The 27,739-nt window shown below is 45.2% G+C and overlaps 1 protein-coding gene across 2 annotated transcripts in view; it reads left to right on the top strand.

Moving 5' to 3' along the window:
* Nucleotides 1-27,739, top strand: part of AGAP1 (ArfGAP with GTPase domain, ankyrin repeat and PH domain 1) — a 321,583-nt gene that overhangs the window by 271,419 nt on the left and 22,425 nt on the right. For both annotated transcript variants that reach the window (XM_058809286.1, XM_058809285.1), the window contains 3 exons: nucleotides 8,451-8,605; nucleotides 10,681-10,771; nucleotides 17,009-17,231. In XM_058809286.1, the coding sequence (XP_058665269.1) occupies nucleotides 8,451-8,605; nucleotides 10,681-10,771; nucleotides 17,009-17,231 (469 nt within the window). The remainder of the gene's footprint in view (nucleotides 1-8,450; nucleotides 8,606-10,680; nucleotides 10,772-17,008; nucleotides 17,232-27,739) is intronic.

The following is a 27,739-nucleotide window of genomic DNA, read 5'->3' as shown; positions in this document are numbered from 1 at the left end:
GGTGGCATTAAATCTCTTGTAAATTTTAAATTGCATGCTATTTCTGTAAACAAGTCCCTCTGTTCACATCCTGATCATTAACCTTTGGTGATTTATATCACCAGCCTCTTTTTGCACAATTACAGCCCAGGCTGCTTCTGGGGGCCTGGCTCTCCCTGCCAAAGTGTGCACAGGAAACAAAAGTGGGGTTTTATTCCAGCTTGTTAAGGCAGCTTTTTTTTTTAACTATAATTTTATTTTATTTCTCAGCCCAAGTGTAAAATTATTGCCTTTCAGAGCTGCTAAATGGGCTGGTTTGATCCTTTCATTGTCTTTTCAAATAAATATGAAAAGACAGAGAGTGGCTGTCAGATATTCATAAGTCTTGGGGTTGTCTTTTTTCCACAAAGACACTTTAATAATTTTCAATTTTCTATTTGCTGTTTATACCTCCCAGCCCTATTTTTCCTCTGATCAGGTGTGTTTGTTGCTACAGGTTTAGTGCTTGAGAAGCTTGTGAGTTTTTATTTACCTGTTCTCAAACTGCAGCAGAGGAACAAATATCTGGAATTCCCTTGTGTTTTACAGATCAAGGTTTTGTAGGGCCTGTCTAATTTGAGGATATTTTATCTTACTGATCAAACTAAATAATGAAGGCACCTTGGTATGGAAACACAGTTCTGCTGGCCATGGCCGAGCAAGTTTTGAGACACAGCATCAAAATGAAATTCTAAAATTGGGCAAATGTATCATTTTTTGGATGTTTTATCCCCCCCCAAAAGCTGGAGGTTCAATGTTCTTAGCTGTGAGCTGGTACTGTGTGAGAGCTGGAATGGTGAGACATGCAAATGTGGAGTTAATGAGCATTGTAAGTATTAAAAACCACATGTTTGGATAATTATGCCTTCAAAAAAGAGAACGATGATGGGAAATGACAGTCCAGAATAACAAATCTGCTTTTCTCCTTGGCACACGCTTGCTCGGTTCCACTCACACCTATCCACACACCAAAAAAAAAAATTCCCTCAGCTTCAGCCTTGGTTTGGAAAGCTCTCCAATCATTTTTAGCTCCCTGCTGGTGTTTTTAGGTGCCCTGCCAGGTGGGCAGAGCTCAGCTGGAGCTGGGGGAAGCTGCAGCCCAGGTGCTGCTCTGGGTAGCTGATGGTGATTTTTGTGCTACCTAAAGGCCAGACAGAATTAAGGGAATAAAACCCAGTTTTATTTCTTAAAGGGCCTTCAGGAGATACACCCAAAAAATGGACAAAGGTTTTCATACTTTTATAAGTTTGGGCCATTTGCATATTGGGGGTTAATCTCTCAACTACAGCTGCAAGTAATGAAATCATTTACCCCAAGTTTGTTTTCCCAGCTCACTTTTGTTTCCATCTCTCAGGATGTCCTTGATTCCCAGGCCTGGAGAGGAATTGTGTCTGACCAAAATGGGAAAGCAATAGAGAACACTTTATATGGAGTTCAGAGTTATACACTAAAGAGTTGCAGGATTACAAATACAGGAAAAATAGAAAAGCTGAAATCCTAAGGCCTCAATAATCTCCTGCATGGGGGGACTCTGTGCTTGGGCTTCCCCATCAGAGGGGCTGCTCTCTCCTGGCTGTTTCACAGCAAAAATAAGGTTAGGGTGGGATTTTCCCCAGGTGTGGGATCCCAGCTGAAGGACTCAGCCTTCTGAGGGTGTTACAGAATCACCGAGGCTGGAAAAGCCCTCCCCATCGAGCCCAGCTGGGCCTGATGCCCACCTTGTCCCCAGCCCAGAGCACTGAGGGCCACCTCCAGGTGTTCCTTGGACACCTCCAGGGATGGGCACTGCACTCCAATCCCTGAGCACCCTTTCCATGCAGAAATTCCTGCTGCTGTCCACCCTGAGCCTGCCCTGGCCCAGCCTTGGCCATTCCCTCCCCTCCTGTCCCTGTTCCCTGGAGCACAGCCCAACCCCTGCCTTGCCCCAAAACTGCAGAGTTACCTCTTCCATCAGATCTCTCTCATTACAAGAAGTCTTACTTTCATTCATGTTAGAGTTTGCCTGAACTGTTTAGCTGTCAGATTTTGAGTGCTTTTCCATAGGAAGCCAAATGAGAGAGTCCCACATGCTCCCTCTGTTGCGGGCAGCCAGGCTTGAGGCAATCCTTTGCTTCTTTAGGGGGAAAAATAGTCAGTATTATATAAATAGCAGTGAGTATATAGTATTAAATACTAGTATAAAGTATGTAATAGTATATTATATAAGTAGCAGTGAGTATATAATATTATATACTAGTATACAGTATATAATAGCATATTATATAAATAGCAGTGAGTATAATATTTATATAGTATATAAATAGCAGTGAGTATGTATTATATACTAGGACACAGTATGTAATAGTATATTTTATAAATAGCAGTGAGTATAAATAGCAGTGAGTATATAATATCATATTCTAGTATACAGCATATAATAGTATATTATATAAATAGCAGTGAGTGTATAATAATTATATAGTATGTAAATAGCAGTCAGTATATAATATATACTAGTATACAGTATATAATAGCATATTATATAAATAGCAGTGAGTATATAATATTATATATTAGTATACAGTATGTAATAGCATATTATATAAATAGCAGTGAGTATATAATATTTATACAGTATATAAATAGCAGTGAGTATATAGTATTATATACTAGTATACATATATGATACTATATAAATAGCAGTGAGTGTATAGCATTATATACTAGTATACACTATATAATAGTATATTATATAAATAGCAGTGAGTATAAATAGCAGTGAGTATATAATATTTATATAGTATATAAATAGCAGTGAATATATAATAGTATATAATAGTATACAGTATATAATAGTGTATTATATAAATAGCAGTGAGTATATAATATTTATATAGTATATAAATAGCAGTGAGTTCTAATTCAAACAAATCCCACTCTGGTTTTAAGGGTACCTTGCACCTGTTATCATGAGTGCATTATTATTATTATTAAAATACAGAATAATTTCTGTAGTATCATTAAAATACAGAATAATTTCTCCTGTACCAACAGATTTCAGGCCAGGTTGGACAGGGCTTGAAGCATCCTGGGATAGTGGAATGTGTCCCATGACAGAGGGTGGAGCTGGATGAGCTTTATGGTCCCTTCCAGCTCAAACCATTCTGTTGTTCTATGATTTTGCAGCACAGCAGGAAGGATTATCTTCAAGGAACTAAAAACCTGTACTCTGCATGGATAAAGATATTAAATCCTGATTTTCCCCCTCCTTACTGTTGCATGATTTTGGTTGGATTTGCTGGGCACTGAGGGAAAACTTTTTTGTTTGGGTACTCATACTTGGCAGTCCCAGGCTACCTTTGGTTTTAAAGTCATGCTGTTGCTGCCATGCAGGAAGTTACATCTAAACTGGATTTTTGTTTTTTTTTTTTAGTTTTTCTGTCTAAGCTGAATTTTTAAAAACTTTTCAACTTGGGTTGTCCTGGCACCCAAATAAAACATCGAGCCCAAGAGGCAGAGGGCTTCAGTGCCTTCAGCCTTTCCCCACCACTCAGAGAAATGTGCTATAAACCAGAATAAAACTCTTCCAGTGGAACACAACCTTTACCAAGAGCTGTGGGCAAGCGACAGCAGAGCTGCCTTGTCCTGATGGGGTTGATTTTCAAAACTAATTAGATTTAGACACTGGGTTTGGAAAGAGGAGAGAAGTATTAGCATAGCCATGCCCAGTGGGACATGGCACAAATATTTCCTTAATTGAGGCTGCTAATAAACATACTTATCTGCCAAGTGAGGGGGGTGATTCTCACTGAGTGGCAAAGGTGACTGACCCAACACACGTGGGACATAAATAACACAATTGTTGTCAACAAACTGTGCTTGTAAACAACTCATGTTGCTTCCCAGGGCACCCCAGCAGCTCTTCCCTCTCCTCCTTTTGAAAGGATGAAGGGTTGTGGTGCTTGAGCAGAAGAGATTTTCAGGAGAGATGAAAAAGGAGCTGAAATAGGTCTGGGTGTTACTCGAGGCAGGCTTGGCTGGGATTCAGGCTGCAACCTCAGCTCTTGAAGGTGCTTCAGGAGCATTTGAAACACCCCCTCGAGGGCTTCTGGTGCTGCACTTGACTTCTTCTTGCTGGGAAGTGTTTCCTGTGTGAGTGGCACCACCCTCCAGATGTGCATGATGAGCTGCTGTTAATTAGCAGCAGCACCAGCATGCTCTGCTGTCAGACAGCTGTGCTGGGCAGAGATACAAATGCACAGCCTGGTGGGCCTGGAAGCCAGAAAATCCAGTCTTATTCTGGCAAAATACTCATAAATGCCTCTTAGATATACCTTTGTATGTGTTTATTCTAAGGGCAGCTTTCAGGATGCGTGTGATTCCTGCACAGCAGAAAGGAGCCCTTGCCTTGCTGAAAGGTTGGACCAGGTGATCCTTGAGGTCCCTCCCAGCCTGATCTTGTAGGATTTTGGGACTTGGAATTGTGCCCTCACTGGTGCAAGGTGTTATTTATGCAGTTCTTAGTAGTGAGAGTAAAATAGGAGGGGAGTGGGAATGGAGACCAAGTGATTTGTGCACATTATTCAGAGCCACTCCTGAGACACCAGGAGGTGTGAGTGCTCCTGGACATGTGTTTTCCCTGCATTTCACAGACTAAAAATGGAGCTCTCTGGAACAAGTTATGGACTAATTGTATCCTGTGGTAATTTTCAGTGTGGGTTTCTCAGCCTGATCCCAGTCCCACATCACAAACACATGGCATGGGGAAGGCAGGGGGGCCATGCCCTGCACATTTGTTTTTCCTTCCACAATCCATTGCTGCTGAGAAATTGTATCTCTCTGTTCTCCAGAAGTGGGTGGGCTGTGGCAGTGTCTGGTTTTTTGGCAGAGGAAAATAAATTGTGAACTTGGGTGTGAAAAGATGATGGTGAGAAGTGTCCCTGGAACGCCAGAATGATTTGATTTGGAAGGGACCTTAAAGCCCATCCCATTCCACCCCTGCCATGAGCAGGGACACCTCCCACCATCCCAGGCTGCTCCAAGCCCTGTCCAGCCTGGCCTGGAACATTTCCAAGGATGGAGCAGCCACATCTGGGCACCCTAAAATTCACTGATTCCATGTGGGCTTCCACTAAAAGAAAAACTCCCTTGTGCTTTTCCCTCCATATCATCACAATCTCACAGTTTTGGCTCATTTCCCATCCCAGCCACCTTTCTCTCTTCAAAAAAAAAAAAAAGGCAAAACAAACAACAACAGCATTTTAGACATCTCCTGTTGATAATAACTTCCAAATGGAAGTCAGTGGCAGCTGGTTCTTCACACTTTAACCCTTCCTCTGCTGCCCTTCCAGGAAATAATTGATGACTGATTGGCCCATTAACCTTTTTTTGTTTAAAAAAAAAAAAAAAGTTTGACAGCCTGGACTTGTGTAATGAGGAGGGATTCCTGGTGAAATCAGGCTGATGGCTGAGTTGCTTGCCCCTGAGGATGCAAAATTAGCCCCGTGGGACCTCGTCTGCATAGAAACTGGACACAATTAGTGTAATATCCGGTGTTATTAATGTAGTTTGGAGTAATTGGGCAGGTTGATTTCGACAGGTTGATGGTGCTAAAATACTATTATAGTGGACCTTTCCATGAATAACTGTTAAACATGGAAAACTGTTTAATAAAATTTTGTGATTGGGCTCACAGGGATTTAAATAGCACAAGCTATAATTTGGCTGAAGAGTAAAAAGTGAACAACTTCATCCTCCTGCCTGGATTTTCCTGTTCCTGTGTGCTGTGCTTGAGGACATACAGGAACAGGTTTGTTCCTTGTCTTCTAAAGGAATTGCCCTGGGGCTGATGTAGAGCAGGCTCTGCTGCTTTGTTTCACAGTTGAGCTTGGGGGTGGGGAAATAAAATACTGGTGTGATTAAGCAGAAAAAATTAAGGAGGATGCCTTCAACCAGCACAGCTTTTTGGGGAGTAATTCTGAAGCTTCAGTGGATATAGAATCATCGAATTATTAAGGTTAGAAAAGACCTACAAGATCATCAAGTGCAGCAGTTAATCCAGCACTGCCATGTTCACCACTAATCCATGTCCCCAAGTGTCACATTTACAAATTTTTTAAAGACTCCAAACCTCCCTGGTCAGTTCCAATCCCTGACCCCCCTTTCCATGCAGAAATTCCTACTGTGCCCACCCTGAGCCTGCCCTGGCCCAGCCTGAGGCCGTTCCCTCTGCTCCTGTCCCTGTCCACCCTGGCTGTCCCCTCCTGGCAGGAGCTGTGCAGAGCCACAAGGGCCCCCTGAGCCTCCTTTGCTCCAGGCTGAGCCCCTTCCCAGCTCCCTCAGCCCCTCCTGGGGCTCCAGACCCTTCCCAGCTCTGTTTTCTTCTCTGGATCTCAAAATGTCCTTCCAGCCCCACCTGAAAAGGTGCAGCAGCTCACCTGGGCTTACTTCTCCTGGGCAAACCAGCTCCATGTGTGTGATCAGCATCATTAAAGAGGAGATCAGAGGAGTCAGTGGTGCTGCAGAGACCTTAAGTCTTGTGTTCTCCTCCTGTGTTGTGCACAGGGCTGAATGTGACTTCATTTTTTGTGGAGTAGTTCCTCTTGGATCTTCCTCAGGAAACCCTGAAAGCTCTGCTTGATAAACGAGGCTTTGGCCATGATTAATTCATGGCATTTTGGGTAATGTCTCTACCTGTTTGTCTGGAACAGTGTGTTGCTAAAGTGGAACACTTGTAGCTGGGCATCATTCATCTTTGAGCCAGGTGAATGACATGGAGCTGTGCCAGGGGGGTTTAGGTTGGATTTTAGGAAAAGGTTCTTTCCCCAGAGGGTGCTGGCACTGCCCAGGCTCCCCAGGGAATGGGCACAGCCCCAAGGCTGCCAGAGCTCCAGGAGTGTTTGGAAAACACTCCCAGGGATGGACAGGGTGAGATTGTTGGGGGTCTGATCCTTCTGGATCCCTTCCAACTCTGGACATTCCATGATTTCTTTTCCCACTTACCCCATGCACCGTTTTTCAGTAAATTAACTGGACCCTCAGGTACCTCCCCTGCACCTGCAGATGACATTCAGCTCTGTGTTATCCCCACCTGGAGGTGACAAGTCACCTCCTGCTGCCTTTGAGGCATCCTTACAGCATGACATGGAGCTTATCCAAGAAAAGCCCTTGTCCCCAGTTTGGGAACACAGCTGCCAGCAGTGCTGTCCTCAAATCTGCTGTCCCTGATCTTTGCATGTTTATGGATGATGAGGGAACACAGTAGTGCCATGGCACTGAATATATAATCAGTCATTATCAGACAAAATGTTCTTTCTGAAGCTCGTTAGGGCTGATGTTCACCAGAATTTTGTGCTCTATTATTCTTTTCCTTTCATGCTTCGTGCCAGCCTGCCCCAATTGCACTTTACTCTGTTTCAGATTCCTTGATTTTTTTTTAATTTGGCATTGGTGTCCCATGTGTAGGTGGAGTGTGTGTCCATTTATTTCAGTGCTGCTGGTATTTCCATGTGCTGCTCCTCTGGCCTGAATACTTGTCCTCCTCCTCCAGCAGCCCTAAGGATATTTCACTGACCCTCTCTCCTGGCTTCTCAGATCATTTTCTCATCTCCCATGTCAGATGTGGATGTTGAATAGGTTGAACTGATTTTAATCCTGTATTATAGCCCAGTAATTATTATTATTATCCCAGTATTTATGCTGTAGAGGAGAAAATGTCCACATCTGCTTTAATATATCTGTGCTTGTAAAAACTGCTTGAAAGAGGAGGGTAAATTGTTACATTTTCTGTATTGTCAGCTCTTTGTGGTCCATTCATCTTTTATTTTGTGGTACCCTTTGATTTTTACATTATGCAGCTTTTAGCACCTCAGGTTTAAATCTGAATGATGCTTGTTGGCCACTTTATGTTTGATTAAGGCACAGACTCGATTCCAAGCTCACAAACACAGGCACTGAGTATTTACCTAAACCACTGCTTTACCTGCACAGCATTTGGACAGAAAAGAGTGGATCCTGGTTGTTTCCTGGTGCACTGTGCAGGGCAGGGTCCAGACCTGCACTTACAGGATTTGCACAATCCCAGAACGGTTTGGATTGGAAGGGACCTTCAAAATTATCCAGTGCCACCCCTGCTATGGGCAGGGACACCTTCCACTGTCCCAGGTTGATCCAAACCCCGTCTAAGCTGGCCTTGGCCACTGCCAGGGATCCAGGGGCAGCCACAGCTGCTCTGGGCACCCTGTGCCAGGGCCTGCCCACCCTCACAGGGGAGAATTTCTCCCCAGTATCTCATCCAAATCTACCCTCCTTCAGCTTAAAACCATTGAGTAACACAAGTTCTTATCAGCCAAGATTCTTTTCACTGTCCTTAACTTAATCTTTTCTTCCTATTGCATTTTTTTTTTTTTTTTTTTTTTTTTTTTTTTCTTTTTTTTCTTTTTTTTTTTTTCCAGAGCAAGAAGAGAACTTTGAGTTTATCATTGTCTCTCTCACGGGCCAGACTTGGCACTTTGAAGCAACCACCTACGAAGAGAGGGACGCGTGGGTCCAAGCCATAGAGAGCCAGATCCTGGCCAGTTTACAGTCCTGTGAGAGCAGCAAGAACAAGGTATGGGGCACAGAGCAGTGTTGGCAATAAGCCATGGGTCAGGGGAGCATTAGGATGACAGCAAATTCTGGATTTTAAGCCCTTACCCCTCGAGCTGTGTGTGCTCCCCCCACAGCTGAGCATGGTCAGAGCTCTCTGAGGGAACAGTGTGGCCTGGGAGGAGCAGCTTTCCCCCTTGGAGTGCTTTCCTCTGGTGACAGAAGGAATCTGCTCACCTTTCCTGTCAAAACAAATGTTTAAAATCTGAGAAGTCTTCAGCCAACGCTCATTTTGGGAGAACTTGTGTGTCTTGAGGGCAATTGTCTGTAAACACTTCAGAGGAGAGAGCAAGGTGCTGAGTGGTGATTGAGGGACAGAAATGGCCAATGATTGTTGATCATTTCAGTCCAGAACTGTAGATCCTTTAATGTTACCCTCCTAACAGTTGTCTTTCATGATTTTATACTGCATGGGAGACTCATTTTTAAATGAATGCCTGCCTTCATTGCCCTGGTGTGACAGACTGGATCAAACACCAGTAATTACCATCATCATAACACAATTTACTTCCCATTTTGTGTTTAAAAATGGGTTTTTTCCGACATATATTCCTGAGATGGAGGAAAATCACAGCTTACATGTTTCTTGCTTAGCATGGGTTCACACACTCTGAAATGAATGTGTTATTAAGAGCACAGAAGGGGAAGTTTGTACATTGTCACCTACCTAAAAAGATGAATACAAAAGGATAGAGAGTGGCTGGGCAATGGCTCAGAGAGGTTTTTCTCACTGCGTTCCCAAAGCATGTCAGAAGAACTGGCTGGAACAGCAAAGAGCAGTTGGGTGGACAGGTTTAGCAGGTGTCTCATGGCAGTTGTGTCTCCAGGTGGACATCCACAAGTCCTACTTGGTGTCTTGGTTTGGAAAGCCAGGTGTCTGCTAAGGAAGGCAGAACCTCCCCTGAAATGGAAAATGTGAACCCCCTGCCTCCAAACTGTTATAGGTTTGAAATTAAGGGGCTCTCAGGCAAAGATATGTGAGCAGGGATAACAGTTCTTTATTAGGGAAGGAAAAAAAAAACCCAAACCAAAGCAGTAATACAAAACAACCGTGACAGAGTGAGAATATGGCCCGACTCCCTGTGTGTCAGGGTGCTGGTAGCAGTCCCATTAAAGGGTGGCTGCAGCCCTCCTGCAGAGACAGGTGTGGTTCTGCTGAAGCAGTGATCCTGTAGAAGGGTGGAGTTTTCCTCTCAAGATCCAGTGGTGGTGTAGATTGGTCTGGTCTTCCTCTGGGAATCCAGTGGGAAAGGTGCTGTGGTGTTCCAACTGTCAGATTATATCCAGGAAGGAATGCTTGGCTCCTCCCCGTGGGCACAGCTTCTCCCAGTGGGAGGATGTAATTCTATCAGTCATGCAGTGACACTCAATGGCCCACGAACACAAGATATTTCCCCGAGGGAGGACTGGTTTGTGGGAGAGACAAAGAAAACTGCCCAATGAAGAGAAGAGAACTGCCCCAGCTCTAACAGATACAGAATAGAATTCACACCCCCAGGCACATCTTGCATTTCCAGCCTAAGCCAGTTGGCTAGAGCCAATCTGCCTGTACATCAGGAGAGTCTCCCCCAGCAGAGGTCATGGGCAGGTCATCATGGGGAGCATTTAAAGGGGAGCCACTGGCTGAAATCTGACCTTTGGATGATAAAAAGTTCCAGCCTCTTCTGCAGAGCATCCCTTAGTCTTCATTAGCACAAGCACGCACATCAATAAAAGAAATTGATCTTGTAAAATAATATTCTTGTCTCATTTATCTCAAGAAGCAAGCCTACAGTGTGGCTGCTGCTCTTGGGAAGAGCAGGGTTCATTCCCAAGCTCCATTTCCCTCTGTTAGAATCCAGGCTGGAGACCCCAAAAGTCTGGGAGGTGCCAAAGGAGCACTGTTCCTTGAGGGGCAAATCAAAACTTGAGGTTCCTTGACTGTATTAATTTGACCTTGGTCTGGGCTGTGGGGTTGGCTGCTCGTTCAGCTGACAGTGGTGTCATGGGGGTTATTTTGGGTTCCTGCTGCTCACTGGTGTCTCTGGCTCCCCGCAGTCGCGCCTGACCAGCCAGAACGAGGCCATGGCCCTGCAGTCCATCAGGAACATCAGAGGCAACTCCCACTGCGTGGACTGCGAGGCACAGAGTGAGTACAGCACCTGACTGCACCTCTGACCCCTTCCCCTTGGCCACCAGGCCCTGGCAACACCCAGCCCTGCCTCCCGGGGGGGATACCAGCTCTCTGTTTCTCTGGGTCTGGACTGAAGGCACTCGAGACAGTAATTCCTGTTTGGACTCAAGTGTTTATTATTTCTTATCAGTAAAACTCATAACCATGAGTTCAGCAGCTTTTCATCAGAAGGCACAAAATGGCCAACAGTCTCTTGTTACAAGGTCTTTTGAAGCTAAACTATCCAATTAGGAATTTACACTTAGATTTTCCCTTTTAACCCAATAACTGATCCTAAAATGCCGCCCAAACCCATGGAGAAGAAGGAAGAAGAAGCATGAAGACGAAACCCAGGATGACACCCTGTGCCCTCCATCTTGCTTCCATCCACTACACACTAAAAATCCCAAAACCTCAATTTCTCACCAAGTGACACACCTACACTGCTCTCTACAATCTGTTTCACATTTTTTGTGGATAATAGTCTATCTAGTCTATCTTCCTATCTTTGGAAACTTTCTTCATGAATGAGGGTCAAAGTCAGTGCTCCCCTGGGGGTCAGAGCACACAGAGAAATATTCCCAGTGCCCTGGGTTTCCACAGCTCCCTGCTGTGGCATCCCCTCCCTTGTTTGCCCATCTCTGCTTCCTGAAGGATTTGCTTAACCAGACTTGTTTGAACTTAATTTATGCTCAATATCTGCCACGTCAAGTGCATCCTGATTTTTCCCCCTCGTTGTTTCACGTTGAATGTCAGCATTTCTGTACTTGCTTCAAAGAAAAGGCAGAAAGTTTGCTGTTTGACACCAGTCCCTTCCATTTCCCCCCTCTTTTGTGTGGTGAGAGCACACGTGCCATGGTAATATTTTCAAAGAGGTAGAGCTTGATTGCTGCTTTTTTGGTTTGGTTTTTCAGGCTTGCTTGTCAGAAGAAACCAAAGTCATTGCTCATTATATCTGGATACTAGAAAACTGATTTTGGATTTTTTTTCTTTCTTCCCCTTTGTGTTTCTTTCCCCCTTTTTTTTTTTTTTTTTTTGAAACATATGCTTAGTGTTCAGAAGAGTGTTCTCAGGAATACTTTGAGCTGTGCTTCACCTCACTAACCCTGACTGAGGCCATTATTCTGGTGCTCTTTAGTTCCAGGGGTTTGCAACAAAGCCACAGAAAGGAAGTTCTCCTGCTCTAAAGCAATTAGTTGTAGGAGCTAAAGGACTGAGAACTTGTGCATTTTTATTTCTTTGATATTTGGAAGTCAGAACTTTCCTTGCATTTTTGACACATGCTTAAAATGGAAAAATATTCGCTTACTTTTCTTCAGGTGTGATTTTTATTTTTAAAGATTGGCTGCTCGGGATTCTGACTCCTGGTCTCAGCCACTCTGACCCCCCAGTGTAAAAAGAACATTTGTACACAAGTGCAGGTGCTTTTGCACCAATAATTTGGTCCCTGATTTCACTCTAAGTGATCCAGCACGAGCTAAACCAGGGAAAAGCTTGGTTTGGGTGGTGTTTTAGCACCTGGAGCCCAAAGCAAGTCTTATTTATTGGTGTGCTTTCATAGTGACCTGGCAGCCATTGAGATTTCCCCCAGAGCTCTGATGCAGCTCAGGAGGAAGGCAGGAAGGGTGTGTGCTGTGGGTGAGGAGGGGGTCTGGGAGTGACCTGCATGGATATTTAGCTCATTCATGGATATTTAGCTCATTTAAAGTACTCACTGCTGCCTCTGAGCAGCCCATGGGGGGAGTGGTGCTGGGTCCTGCTCTACTGGGGGTGGCATTTTCCTAGCCTTGATAACTAGATATTTATTTATAAAATACATAAATATATATATTTTTTTAATGGGAGGTTATATATCCATAAGATGCAATCCCTTCAGTGCAGACAGCTTTCACACCCAACATCCTTCTGATCCACCTCAGCCCTACCCACACTCCACACTCCTAGCCTTGCTAACTGCATATTTACATATAAAATATACAAACATATTATATATATATATATATATTTATGGGAGGCTATATTATGTATCTGTAAGATGCAATCCCTTCAGTGCAGACAACTTTCACACCCACACCATTGTTCTGATCCACCTCAGCCCTACCCAGGCTCCACACTTCTAGCCTTGCTAACTAGATATTTATTTATAAAATGTACAATTATATTTTTATATCTATTTATGGGAGGTTATATTATGTATCTATAAGATACAATCCCTTCAGTGCAGACAACTTCTACAACATCCTTCTGATCCACCTCAGCTCTACCCAGACTCCACACTGCTAGCCTTGCTAACTAGATACTTATTTATAAAATATACAAACATATTTTATTTTATTTGTATTTATTTATTTATTTATTTATGGGATGTTATATTATATATCCATAAGATGCAATCCCTTCAGTGCAGACAATTTCCACAACATCCTTCTGATCCACCTCAGCCATACCCAGACTGTCCCCAAGGCTGGTGTTTCTCTCCCCAGACATGCACATATCCCAGGATTTATGCAGCCAGGATGGATGCTTCATCAAGAAAACACTTGTACAAGAAAACAGCATATTTTTTTACCCTTTTTGGGTTTTTTTTCCCCCCAGCCAATCTGGTTCTCAGCCAGATTGCTCATGGGTCAAGCTGGCCCCGGTGCCTGGTGCCAGCAGCAGGGATGTGCCAGGAGCTCGTTGCTGGGAGAGGGCAGAGTGGGACAGCCCATTCTGGCAACACTCTGTCATGTGGCTTTTATGGGGGATGATTTTGGAATGTCAGCTGGACCTGTTTGTATTCTCACTGGTGATTTATGCTCTCTTTGACTCCTCTTGCTGTTTGACCTTCCTGATTTTAAGGCCGCTGTCGTTCCTTCGGAAAAATGTGAGATATTTCCAAAGCTGTGGATCTTAAAGTGTAAACACACACAGAGAGGAGGTGAACCTCAGTTCTGCAGGGCTTTGCTTTATTCCCTTGCCTCCCTTGCTGCCTGGCCTGGGCAGGCCAGAGCATTTAACATCACAAACCCCAGCACTCCGTGGAAGCCTCACGTTGTTTGCATCTCCACAGAGCCAGATGTATGGGAAAACAGGAGTGTGAGATGTTGCCATCCCTCAGCTCTATTCAGGAGCCATCAATCTTCCACTTCAGAAGTCTCATTCTCCCTCTTTCTGGAGCTCTTTGCCTTTTGAGCACTTTGTTTCACCAGGGAATTCTGCCTTGTTGGATGCTGATCCAGCAGCTGTGTGCCACCAGCATCCCGGCCCTTTGGCAGCCTCCAGCTAAAGTTATTCCATATTCTCCTGCCAACATTCCTATATCAGAGCAAGAAAAGAGGCAAAATACTCTTTAGGAGCTGAAGTTTGTGCCCAGGATCTGATTTAATGTTTCAAAAGGAAGCTGGTGCTGCCTTTTCCCAAAGCAGCAGAGTCCTGGTACTGACTCTGGAAAAGCCACCCAGGGTGATCCAGTAGTTCAGGCAAACCCTGCTGAATTCTGGATTTGGGCTCAGCAGAGGATAAATAGCAGTCACCTCTTCCAAGATACCTGGAGAACATGGAACATCAGGTCTTTGCTGTTGTAGAAAACAACAGGGAGGGTTTAAAAACATGGATTCTCATCATGAGTTTTCCATTCCAGGAGTCTGATCACATACTCTGCTGTATTTTGTATTTGAAAGCCAAACACTGAGATAATAATAATTTGGACAATCTTGTCCTTCCCATCACAAAATTTGGTTTTTCATAAAGAATAGGAAAAAAAAAAAGAATAGGAGAGTTGCAAACTTTTCTCCCCCTTCAGCAGCAACTGGAGATGCCTTCACCCCTGCTTCTTCTTTCCCTGGCCCTTCTGCTCCTCCTTCCAGCAATTCCTGCTGCTCAGCCCAGGGATATCTCACAGCTGCTGACCTCAGGAAGGTTCAGCCTTTCATCAGAATCCAAAGGGATGAAGGAGTGGTGAGGGGTTATTCTCCTAAGAGAGTGTTCACCTCCAAATGGTGAAGCTGATTGAGGTGAGAGTGAGAGTGGGGAAGAATTTTCAGGGAAGGAGTGAGCTGAGCGTTTTTGAGGCTATGAACAGCTGAAAATTGTAATCTGGTTGTATTCAGTGGAGCTAAAAAGCTCATATTTTGTTTGACCAATTCTAAGTAAAGCACCTCTAACTGCACTGAGTGGGCTTTTTCTTCTTTTTGCTGTCAAACCTTGATGGCCACACCTGCCCCATGTTTGTCAACATCCTCCAATTCAGAGTTACTCTCACCACCAGCAGGAAAAGGGAGCTGGGTTTGTATCATCTTTTAAGTAAAAAAAAAAAAAACCAACCTTGAATAGTTACAGGTGGAAAGCTGTAACTTGTGGTGTGCATTGGTGATAACAATTTTTATTTCTGTAATGAGCTCAGCCCTTGCCTTGCCTTGTTTGCCACTTTCCCACCCAGCTCTGTGTTGTCAGATTGTTGAAATTGAAAATAATATCTTGCTAGAATTTCATGGAACCTCCTAGTTGTTGTTTTTTTGGGGGACTCCTTCAATCCCAGCAGTGCTGGCAACTGAGAGGCTCTTCCAACCCAAACCATTCTGTGTTTAAAGAATTTTTTCAGTACGAGATGCTCTACACGTGCATCAAGTAGAGAGGTGTTTGGGAGGGAGGTCAGGTCCTTAACTCCAGTTCTGTCAGAATAATTGGAATAATGTGAGTTGGTATTCCATTCTCCTGCTTCATTCCGAGTTCATGCCTCTTGGAGCTCATTGCACTTTGGATTTTTGTGAGGATAACCCTGGCCTTTGCAGGTCAGGGGTCTCATCCGAGTCACAGTTTGCAAATTTCAAATTATTACTTGCTGTCTTCAAATTTATACCAACAAATTGAGATTTTGAGGGGTTTTTAGTGTGTTTCTGGTACACCACTGGTTCCCTCACTGGCAAAACAACAGTGGGGGTATATGAAGAATTATGGAATTGAAAGAGTTTGTTGTGGTTGTTGTACCAAAAGCTTGGGAAGCATGGCAGGAGTTTTGTCTCACCTGATTTTTTGGAGATCTGAAATGTTGTATATTTATAATGTGGATATTAAATTATGTATAACGTAGGACTTGCTATGGACAGGAACTTTGAAACAAAAGATGTGCTTTTCTGCTCAAGTGGAATAAGATGGGGAATTTTTCTTCTTGGTTGCATTTTTACATATCAATGGACTTGTTGAAAAATGTCAGTCAATTCCTTCAGTGAAATGTGGGACTTCACAATTAAAATTATGAGCTTTCCTTTCCTATTTTTTGTCCAAACATGACATGGGAAAGAACCAGAAAATGTTTTGTTTCCACATATTTTGTCTGCCAGAAATAGCTTTTCAGTTGTGGGTTACACCAAGTGGAGACAAGTCTTTGGATGAATTTTTCACAGCAGAAGGAAACACTGGAAATTCATTTTCTGTCAGGTCCAAATATTGCTTAGATAGGAACCAGAATTGCCTGCCCTCTTAATTTATCCCCCTTTTCCTGCATGGCATTTGGGGTTGTTCTTTGGGATGCACAGAGTGAGGCACGAAAAAGAGATCTGACAGCAGGGGGTTAGGAAAAACCAACCAGAATTCCTTTCATGTGTCTTCAGTTGCACTTGTTAGGATGAATGTTTATTGGAGAGGAGGCAATCCATACACATCTAGATTTGAATCACAGAGGACAGTGGCAAAAGAGCTTTGAACCATGTTGGGAAATGGGATTTCCCATCCTGTGCCAGGTTTGTCCCAGTGTCACCCTGTGTGGGGTTGTTTTGGGTGGGTGCAATCCTTCTGGCTTATGCCCTGGGACCAGGCACATTCCAATTGGGACATTTCCACCTTGGTGTTTATTATCTCCCTGGTGCTGGAGATGTAAGAAGAGTCAGATGGAAGAGCCACACATAGCTTGATGGAGTTAGCAGGAGATAATTGTTTCTAGGCTCTGGTTTTTTCTCCTTTTACCCACCCCCATGGTTATATTGCCTCTGTTTCTCCTTTCCCCTCTAATTCATTGGGGTTTTTTGGCTGGAGGTGGAGTGATGCATCCTTTGAGACACCACATTTCATTTTTCTGTACCCCTTGAAGGGTTGGCATCCCCACTGACCCTGGATGGCCTCCCAGCTGCTCTTTAGGACAAAACACCTCCAGAACCAAAACCTTCATGCACAACCACAGCTGGGAAGTCCTGTGGGGTGTTCCCTTGCCCTAACTGCTGTGTCCTTGCCCTGCAGACCCCGACTGGGCCAGCCTCAACCTGGGGGCCCTCATCTGCATCGAATGCTCAGGTATCCACCGCAACCTCGGCACGCACCTGTCCCGCGTGCGCTCCCTGGACTTGGACGACTGGCCCATCGAGCTCATCAAGGTCATGTCAGCCATTGGCAACGAGCTGGCCAACAGTGTGTGGGAGGAGAACAGCCAAGGCCACGTGAAGCCTTCCCCAGACTCCACCAGGTGGGTTCGTGCTCGCCGCACCTCACCCGGCGCGCAATGCCGCCGCCACTTCGGAGTTCTCCCTTGTGGGAAAGTCATGGTTTATAACCTCACATTGTGTATAACCTCTCCTTGTTTATAACCTCACATTGTTTGTAACCTCCCTATGTGCCCAGGGTGAACGTGTGCCAAAGCGGGAGGTGGCAAAAGTTGAGTGACCTCGTTGATTTCTCGCTCTTGTGAAGGTTTGCTCAGCAGCTCTGCAGTTTTGTGTTCAGTGGGAGATGGGAACCTCCCACCTGCTTCTTCCTCCATCCAAATTGTCCTGTCATGGGCTCCTTTGTCTCAGTTGGCCACCAAGTTCCTGCCTTTTGGCCTGTCAGTGTGTCATTAACAATCTCCCTTCAGAGTGTCAGGGCTGTCAGGTCCTTGGTCCTGCTCAGGGGTGTTCCAAGTCCTGCTGGCCATGTGTGGTATTTTTCAGGGTCTCCCATGGCAGGAAGGAAAGATGAATTTGACTCCATGTTCTTAGAAGGCTGATTTATTATTTTATTATATTATATTATATTAAAGAATGCTATACTAAAACTGTACTAAAGGATGCAGGCAGAAGGCTTAACAAAATAATGAAAAACCTGTGACTCTCTAGAGTCCTGACACAGCCTGACGGGGATTGGTCATTAAGTTAAAACAATTCACCTGTTGGATAAACAATCTCCAAACCACATTCCAAAGCAGCAAACACAAGAGAAGCAAATGAGAAATATTGTTTTCATTTTCTCTGAGGCTTCTCAGCTTCCCAGGACTGGGAAATCCTGGGGAAGGGATTTTTCCAGAAAATATGATGGTGACAGCCATGGACCTGTTGACTTTCTTTGTGTGTGATTTATGTGAAACCATGAGCTGCTGGGGGGTGTCTCCTTTGAGAACAGCTCTTCACCTGCCCCTCATAGCTCCACACAGTGAAAATCTTCCTGTGAGGTGCTGTCCTACCTAAAACTGGGGGGTTTTCTGCTGAATTAATCCGATCAGTGTCAAAGACAGATGTTTTGAGAATACTTATTCCAGTTTTGGACCAGGTGGAAGGATCACTGTGCCTGGGCCAGCTCCTGCAGCAGAGGGCTGGGTTTGTGCTGTTGAGTGTAGAAAAGTCAACTCTTCCTTCTTGCATTATTTCGTTAGCCCTGAAAAATGAATTTGTGGTGCCACCTTTGGTTCATCTTCGAGAATGAAGCCACTGCATTAATCAGGCTGCTTAGATGAATGGCTGTGCATCTAAAAGTGCTCAGGGAGCCCCAAAGAGAGGTTTTGTTCAGGCAGAAATGGGGTGGCTGCTCTTTACCTGTGTATTATTGGGCACAATGATTTCATCAGGTAGATTGAAATGAACTTTGAGTCGTTGCTATCACTTCAGTACAGAGATTTTATATTCTTGCACCTCACAAAGATATGTTGCTCCTTACTGCTGAGTGAGCGGTTCTAAACAGCTGAAAGGAAAATGCTTGCACTCAATTGAAATGCTATTAAAAAAAAAGAAAAATCACTTTATTTCAGTAGTCATATAATAATCATCAGGAAAAATCTAAAATCCATGTGACTGTGATGAAAAGAGCACCATCCATTTCAATTAATAATTCGCTCAGGATTGAATTTTACTTCTAGAAAATCAACTATTTTTCTCTTAGTATTTCATACACAGGGCTTATTTTAATTCTCCCACTTTGTTTCTGTGCATCTTCATGGTTATATTCAGCTGATTCTGATTGCCACTGATATCACTGCACTGCAACATTTTTGGACAAAAAGATTCATTTTATAGATAGGATTTTCTAGCTCTGTGTCCAGGTTCATGCTTCTGTGATAGAAGAGGTGCTAGAAAAAGCAGAATTAGGATGATGTGGAAATTCTCCCACAAAGCAATTGAAGTCTTGCTTTGCTGCTCCCATTCCTCTGCTCTTTGCAGCAGGGACTGAAATGCAATTTTTTACATAAATACAAGAGAGTTCTGCTTTTTCCAAGTGTGTGCCTGCTTTTGTGCTTCTCTTTGGGCTCTGCCAGCATCACAATCCTTTCTCCAAGCTGTGGTGAGAAAATAAATTCAAGTTCTTCAGGCAGAGGCTCTGCTCCCCATGTTCCCACTGCTGCTTGGAGTTTTGCATGAGGAATTCTATGGGAAGCAGGTGAAATGGCCCTGAAAGGAGGGTTAAATAAATCTTCCTTTTGTTGTTGTGAAGGGACTGAAGGGGGAAGAGGCACCTCCAGGAGAGTTGGAGAGGGAGTGGGGACAAGGCATGGAGGGACAGGACACAGGGAATGGCTCCCACTGCCAGAGGGCAGGGCTGGATGGGACACTGGGAATTGGGAATTGTTCCCTGAGAGGGTGGGCAGGCCCTGGCACAGGGTGCCCAGAGCAGCTGTCCCTGGCAGTGCCCAAGGACAGGTTGGAACACCCTGGGACAGTGGAAGGTGTCCCTGCCATGGCAGGGGTGGCACTGGATGGTCCTGAAGGTCCCTTCCAGCCCAAACCATTCTGGGATTCTGATTCTGTGATGGGCCCTCAACAGACACTTTCAGAGAGGATCAGGTGGGGTTCACCTGTTCATGTTGTGTATAAAGCCATCAATGGAAACCCGCAGATTTCTAGGGACACCAAAAAATAAAGAAGTAATGAGCTGCTCCACAAATACTGAATTCTTGAGCTGGGAGGCTCAAGGAGTGTTCACAGGCTGGACTAAAAGGAACCTGAAAGTCCTGATGTGGCTTTCAAAGGAGTCCCTTCAGCCTGGGAGAGACTGGCACTGATCACTGTGTGCTGGCAGTGGCATCCTGTGTGTTTCTGTGGAGTGGAGGAAAGGATGGAGGGATTCCTGGAGATGGTTTTTGACAGGAGGAATTGCCACATGGCTGCTCCAGGTCATGGCATAATGAAGGAATCCTAACCAGGAAAATGTCACCAGTATTTCTGAAGGCAGATCTGTGACTACAGCTTCCCTTCAGTCATTTTGCACACTCACAAATAAGATACCAAATTCAAGAGCTTATCATGGCCTGCGCCTCCCTCATAAGGGACAGCTGCAATGTGACAGGGACAGAACCCAGGGAATGGCAGGAGCTGTGTTAGGGGATGTTTAGGTTGGATTTTAGGGGAAGGTTCTTCCCCCAGAGGGTGCTGGGCGCTGCCCAGGGAATGCCAGAGCTCCAGGAGGGTTTGGACAACTCTCCCAGGAATGCCCAGGGTGGGATTGTTGGGGTGTCTGTGCAGGGCCAGGGGTTGGATCCATGATCCCTGTGGGTCCCTTCCAGCTCAGGAGATTCTGTGATTAAACCATGTGAAATGCTGCTGTCCTTTTCTGGCCCTCTCAAATGCACTTCATATTCTTCATCCAAGCAAATCATGGGAAAAGATCAACCTGGACACTTCCTTTGAAAGCCAGAAGGGTTCTGAGATGGGAGGGCGTGTAAAATCAAAGCCTTCAGCAAAAGGCATTATCCCTCCTGTACTGAGCAGGAATATTGCCCAGCTGTATCCTCTGATATTGACATTTTCCAGCTCATATCCAGCTGGAGAGGCAAGCAGCCTGGTCTAGAGGAAGGTGTCCCATGACAGGGGTGGGATGAGATGGGATTTAGGGCCCATTCCAACCCAGACCATCCTGTGATTCTTCAGGCAGATGTCCAGGGTGTTCAGTGCCCCTGTCAGTGAAAAGCAGCACCCAGGATGGCCTCTGGCACTGACCTGAAGGCTTTGGGGGCACAGGTGTGCTGGGATCCCAAGGAAGTGGCTGAGGCAGGGCTCAGGGCGTTCCTGGGGTTTTGGGAGGAAGGAGGAACAAACACGAGCTCTGCTGAGCACAGAAAGTTGGGGAAATGGTGGAAAAGCCAAACACTGGAGTGTGAGAGGGAGCAGGGAGCAGCTGGCCCGAGCTGTGGTGTCTGTGGGTCCCTGATTAGGTCAGTAATTGGTTCCAGCAATTACCAGCAGCCCCAGAACACAGCTCCAACTTGGGGAGGCCTGTGACAAATTGGAGCTGACTGCTGCTGAAGGAGTATCGACTTCCCATTCCTAAACAGGGGCATCATTAGTCAAGAAAAGCATCTTTTAATTACTCCCAGCAAGAAAAAAAAGAAAAAGAGGGAAAAAAAAAGGAAAAAAGATCTTTGGGTATGGATCCTGCAACAACTGCCAGGTTTTTTTCCAAGTGTATTCAATATGAAATTTATTGTCTCAGAGGGGAGGGGGCGAGCAGGGGGAGCCTGCCTGCAGTCCCTCCTTGGGTAATGCGGCTTTAATTTGGAGTGAGAAGTCAAATTAGAGTAAATCAATGTTGCAACAATTAACTGGGGCTGGGGATGGGATCAGGATTTTCCCTCTAATTGCTATTGATACTGTTTGAGCACACTCTCACAGGGCTGCTTTGGAGTGCTGCAGCGCTGGAGGAGCCCTGTGGGGCTCAGCAGCTCTGTGGAGGAATGTTGAGATGTGGGGAAGCCAACTTCCCAATAGGGAATTCTTTGCCTGTTGCACTGGGGTGTCCATCCCCTACCAGATATTTGGCTTTTTCTGGACACAGCTCACTTGTTTTGCTTTGTCCTCGTGCTCGTGTTGCTTCTGGTTTGCAGACTCATTTGACTTCTCAAGGTGGTGTTGGCCTTTTCCAGAGGAGACAAGCTGCCCCCATCCCTCTGCCCCTCCAGGCGATGGTTGTTTATGTGCTCCCTCACCCTCCTTCCCTGAGCTCCATCTCTCTGGGAGTGTTGGGATGGATGTGCCACCTCCACCAGCTGGAGCTTGCCCGGCAAGCTGGGGGAAGGCAGGCTCATGTCCAGGCACCATCCCAGCCACACTGGGATGTTGTTCTGCTGCACTGGCTGCACACTGACAGGGCTCCACCATCCCAGCATCTCCTTGAGAGTATTCACAAGCAAGTGGAATGTGCAACTCTGCTAAAACTCTGGTTTTGAACTGAGGGATGAATGGATTGCAAAAGTCCAGGCACAGTTTTAAGCTCTGTAACTGGGGCTTGGAGCACAAGCAGCAGTTGAGCTCCATCTCTGTCTCCCTGGGTCTGTTGGGATGGATGTGCCACCTCCACCAGCTGGAGCTTGCCAGGCAAGCTGGGGGAAAGCAGGCTCATATCCAGGCACCATCCCAGCCACACTGGGATGTTGTTCTGCTGCTCAGACAATGCCAGATATCTGCATTGGCTGCACACTGACAGGGCTCTGCCATTCCAGCATCTCCCTGAGAGTATTCACAAGCAGGTGGAATGTCCAACTCTGCTAAAACTCTGGTTTTGAACTGAGGGATGAATGGATTGCAAAAGTCCAGGCACAGTTTTAAGCTCTGTAACTGGGGCTTGGAGCAGCAGTTGTGCTCAGCTCTGTTTGCCCAGCACTCTCTGTTTATCCTGGGTACCAAGGGCTACAGGAAAATCCAGCACTGGCTGAGCTGGGAGCTGGCAGAGCTGGGAATGGACTCTCACCTTCCCAGGGAAGATCCACTTTGATCCTTGCTCATAATGAACTCACTCTAATGGTGTCAGGGACAGCATTCTGCAGCTGCACTGCACTGAGCTGAGTTTTACAGAGCTGCGCCAAAGCCTGGCTTGTGCTGCTGCCAGGAGAGCGGCCGCGATGCTGAGCTGGTCACTGGGAGTGACTTGGATGAAAAATACCAAATGGAAAATAAAAACCCATGCCTTCCATGCAAATATTCGTCCTTTTCTTGGTAAAAATAATGAATCCTTCATCACAGATGAAGAGTGAACCCAGGGAAATGGAGCACCTCAGATCCCTCTGTGCATCCTGGCTCTTGTAGGGCTGCTGTGTTCCCGTCCTGCTCAGCCTCTGCTCCTTTTGGCCAGCAGTTTGTGCTGCTGCTGCTCCTGATTCCTGGCACAGGGAATGGACGGGGCCTCTGGGGGAGCACAGGTACCTCTCCAGCCCTGATTATCAGCTCTGGCTCCGTGGCAGATCTTGGCCTGATGAGGTCAGTGTTTTGTGCCTTTTCAGTGCTCCTCCACGCCTGACACCTTTCCAGTTCCAGGGCTGGGGGAAGGGGATTTTTTAAAATAAATTAAAAAAAAAAAAAAAAAAAAAAAAAAAAAAAAAAAGAAAGAAGAAGGAAAGGAAAAAAAAAGATTTTATTGTGAAGGGCTGACCAGAACCCATCTGCAGTTGGGTGGCATCTGCTCCCCACATGTCACTTCCCTCATTAACAAGCAATTGAATTAATTAAATGCTACTCAGAACACGCATAACAAGCTACCGGCAGTGTCCAAATTAGCACTGATAATCAAGGATGATTTCCTTTATTATCCTGCTAAGTGGTGTGCAGGCTCTGATCTCCCTGTCTGCCCTCATCTATTTACATACCCCCAGCTTCTGCCTTTAGAAGCTGAGGTTATCTTACCTAGTTAATTTGCCACGATCACCAAGCATGGCGGATTGATATTCCTGCCTCTGCTGAAGCAAACCCCCTCCTTTCTCCCCCTTTTCCTTCCTCCCCAAGCCTGGTCCTTTGTATCTCAAGCTCACTGATAAATTAAAAGCCACCCCTGTGGTCTCTCAAGTGAGTAATAGAGGCAGAAATTTCATTTTGCAACTGGCTGATTTAATGATCCAAAGGGTAATTAATGGCCTGATTATCTTAATGTTAAATATGTCCGGCAGCAATTACTGTGACCTCCCGCTTGTCAAGGTCCAGGCTATGCTCTTCTTTCAATTAAGTTCTCTGGGGCTTAATGGTATGAATAAACTCCTCTGATTCTATCATTCCGGACTCGGAGATTTAAGCGAGCTGGGGGCTCGTTTGGAGTTTTAATCAGCCCGTCTTCTACTTGAGCGATCAGAGTTAACAATTATAACAAGGACAGTTTAACTTTCTTTCTTTCTATCCCCCCCCCCTCTCCTTTCCACTTCTTTATATATATATTTTTTTTTTTTTTTTTTTTTTTTTTTTTTTTCCTGAAGCGCTCGGAGGGGATTTTGTTGGCGGCGGCAGCGGCAAAGCCGGGCCAGTCTCTCCCGATATAAATTATCATGTGAATGCCGCTGTTTTTCCATTTGACAGGCTTAATTAATTGGCAGGAGGGCCCGAAAATGACAGTGCCACTAATTGCAACTCCAAGCCCATCTCTGTCACGGCGTGCTGTGCTTGTCAGCGGCCGTGCCCCGCTCCGGACTCTGTTGACGTTTCCCATTCCGGTTTTCACATCTCGTCTGGAGGGGAACGTGATGGGATGTGATAGCCCAAGATGTGCCTTTGGCTCTGCCAGGCAGGCAGCTCCTGTGTGCAAGGATGACATTTGCTGCCAATAAAGTTTAGACAGCTGGGCTGCTGCCGGCCCAACAGCTGCTCCGGGACTGCAGCTTGGGCTTAAAGTTTGCCTTAAGGTTTGGCTTAAGGTTTCCAGCTTGGACCTGGGGATCAGTGAAAACTCACTCCTGGTGGCTGAACTCCACTGAGCAGCACTCAGCGAGCTGCAGTTCTATTAGCTGTGTTTTGGACAGCAGATATTTCACGGGGATAATGAGGAAAATGGATAAATTATTGGTTGCGGCGGCATCGCGTCCTCAAACGCAGACATAAATAAAGAGACTGATTCAGTGCTGCCAGGAAACTCTGGGATACAGCTGGAGGAGTGAGCCCTTCGTGTGCTTCCACATTGGGCTGGTTTGCAATGAAATTGAAGCAAAAAAAATGAAATTGTCACTCAGCAGTAGCTTGCAGGAAATGCCTCTGACAGGAAGAGCTGAGTGAGGTGAGTGAACATCAGCTTGGGTGGCTGCTGCTCAGACTTCAGCCCTTTGGAGGCCTTGGAAGTTCAGATACAATACTCCAAAGATGAAAGGTGGTAGCAGTAGTAGTAATACTGTGTTTTATTGTCCTTGCAGCTGCTTGGCAGCCCTTGTCACCCAGGAGCTGATCCGGTGCAACACCGATGCCTGTACGGCAGCCTGGGAGATGCCTGGATGATTAAAAATCAAAACAAAACAACCACAACACCCTCGACCCTGCTTGTCCAAGTTAATGAGTGCTTTAGATGAAATGCTCCCTGGCTCAGCTGCACCTTTCCTGTGTGCAAGGCTGCCTCTGATAAAAGCTCAGCCTCTGGGTAAACAGGAGCCTGGTTTGCAATAATTATTACCATTGTTATTTTCCTCCTTGGTGGTGGTGGGGAAAGAGAAACCCGAAAAAGAAGTGCTGCCGTCTCCTTCTGCAGGTTAGGAAAGCATTTGTGAAAGAGCCACAGTGCTGTTCTTCTTTTCAGTCTAAATAGCACCAGTACCACTTCACTGAGTCCCTGGGAGTGTCCAAGACCAGCCTGGACAGGGCTTGGAGCAACACTCAGCTCCAGGTTCCTTTGTTCTGGTGAAATCCTTGACAAATTTGGATTCTCATTCTTTGTGGATTTGCCTGCCGTGCTTAAAAATACCAAGTTAAGCTGGAATTCCCCAGAAAAAAGAAGCTAATGAGCTGTTAAACTTGGAGAAATCTAGGATTTGAGTTCAGGACTCAAACAAGGGGGATTTTCTGGGGAAAAGAGTGTCTGTAAGTTGATATAATCAGCAATAGAAAATAGTTTTTGCTTTGGTTTTTGGTTTGGTTTTTTGTTTGCTGGAATAAGAACCCATCTGGTGGGTGGGTGAGTGCCTGTCCTGAAGGTCTCAAAACTGTGTAGGATCTTGGCTTTGAGATTAATTTTCTGTTTAGATTCAGACTGATTATTTCTCTTTTTGTGTTAGTTCTCTCCCAAACACCTACCAGACTAGAGAGGTTTGAAGACCAATGTGTTTTCAGTGGACTTGACATCAGCTTGGCCAAAAAGCCACTTGAAAAGATCAACTCAGAGCTCACTAACAGAGAGAAAACCACATCACTGTGTTTATTAGAAACGGCTCAGGCCAGTGTGGAACTACAATAGAGGAATGAAAGAGGCTAATTAGAACAAAATTTTAATTTCGGATGGGGAAAAATGGATGGTGCATTTATAACTTGAGGGGAAACATGGCTTAGATCAGGCTATGGCCAAGGTCACTGAAAAGGAATCAGATGGAAACCACTGTGGGTTAGTTTTTCCTCAGAAAATTCCTTGGCATCATTGACACTGGAATTAAATTGCACAGCACATGTGTGGATGCACATATCTGCTACTCCACAGTACCTGAGGAACACATATGGGGAGTTTCATCTTAAATATGGCAAGCTAAAAGCAACTGGAAAATGAAGTTTGCTGTCTGAAGCATTGGGCAAAGGTTTTTTTTCATCAGTTACTTCTTAAAGGAAAATCACTGGACACTTGTTTGTTCTGGAAATTCAGCTGTTTGTAAGGCTGAAACTTGTAATAATAGTAAAACATTTAATAATAAAAAACATGTAATAATTTAAAAACACGTTAATAAAAAACAAGTAATAATAGCAAAGCCATTGAGTTAAAAAACATGTTAATAAAAACATATAATAATAGAGCCATTAAGTTTTAAAACATGTTAATAAAAAACATGTAGTAATAATAATAGAGCCATTGATTTAAAAAATGCCCAATGCCAAGCATCAGCTATTATGGGGTGCCCAGGTCAGATGCAAAGGCTCACCTGTGAGTTTTTTGGGATGTGCTGTGAGTCAAGTATTTAGGGAAACACGCAGGAGATTGGAAAATACCCATTCTGTTAGAAAGAAATCTTATGCAAAATATTTTCTTTTTATTTGCAGCTTTTCTGTGTGGTTGAGGCTTAACCTGTTCCTTTCATTCCTCCTGCCCTGAGCTCCCATCTGCCTCTGTGCACAGTTGAACCAAACAGAATTCAAATTCCTTTCTGAGCTGAAGCCAGTTCAGTCCTGGTTTGTGCTGGGGAAGCTTTGCTGTGTAAATTCCTTCTGCTCTTTCTGTGTTTTCTGCTGCTAAAGAGATACATGAGCTGGTTGTGGGTAAATCTGAGGAGAGGGAGGGTGGGAGGTGCTCCCCAGGATCCTGTTTTCCATGGGTGGGATGGCACAGGGGGGCTGTGACACGAACTCTCGGCGGCTGTCACCGGTGATGGTGGCTGTGTTCCCCCTGTGCTTTCTGCCTCTTCCAGCCATTTGGATGGATCTCTTCCAGCTCCTGGGCCAGCAGAGCGTGGCTGAAGGCAGTGGTGGGATGCTTTGAAGGCAGGCAGTGCCTGTGTGTGCTCCTGGTGGCTTTGCTGGCCGGTGACACGAGGTACAGAGGCAGCAGCATCCCCTCGCTTTGGTCCTGCCTACAGAACCCGCAGGGCTCCCTAACAGTAACTGTGACCAACTTTCTTTTGTGCTTTTTTCCCTTTTTTCCCCCCTTTGTTTAAGACTGAGCTTTGTTTCTGGCTCTGCAGGAAGCTGGTAGCCTATGGCAAGGGACTGGGGAGATAAGACTTCAGTAAGATAACTAAATGAAAAGGGCAGCAGTGAAAAGATGGTGCTGGCTTTTGACTGGACTGAAACTTGATATACACAGCAGCCCAAATGCAGGTTCCCCACAGCTCTCAAATATTCTCTGTTCATCTGGGAT

The sequence above is a fragment of the Ammospiza caudacuta genome, chromosome 8 (assembly GCF_027887145.1).
Source record: "Ammospiza caudacuta isolate bAmmCau1 chromosome 8, bAmmCau1.pri, whole genome shotgun sequence".
NCBI lineage: Eukaryota > Metazoa > Chordata > Aves > Passeriformes > Passerellidae > Ammospiza > Ammospiza caudacuta.
The sequence above is the reverse complement of the archived record's forward strand: the minus strand, read 5'-3'. Positions and strand labels throughout refer to the sequence as shown.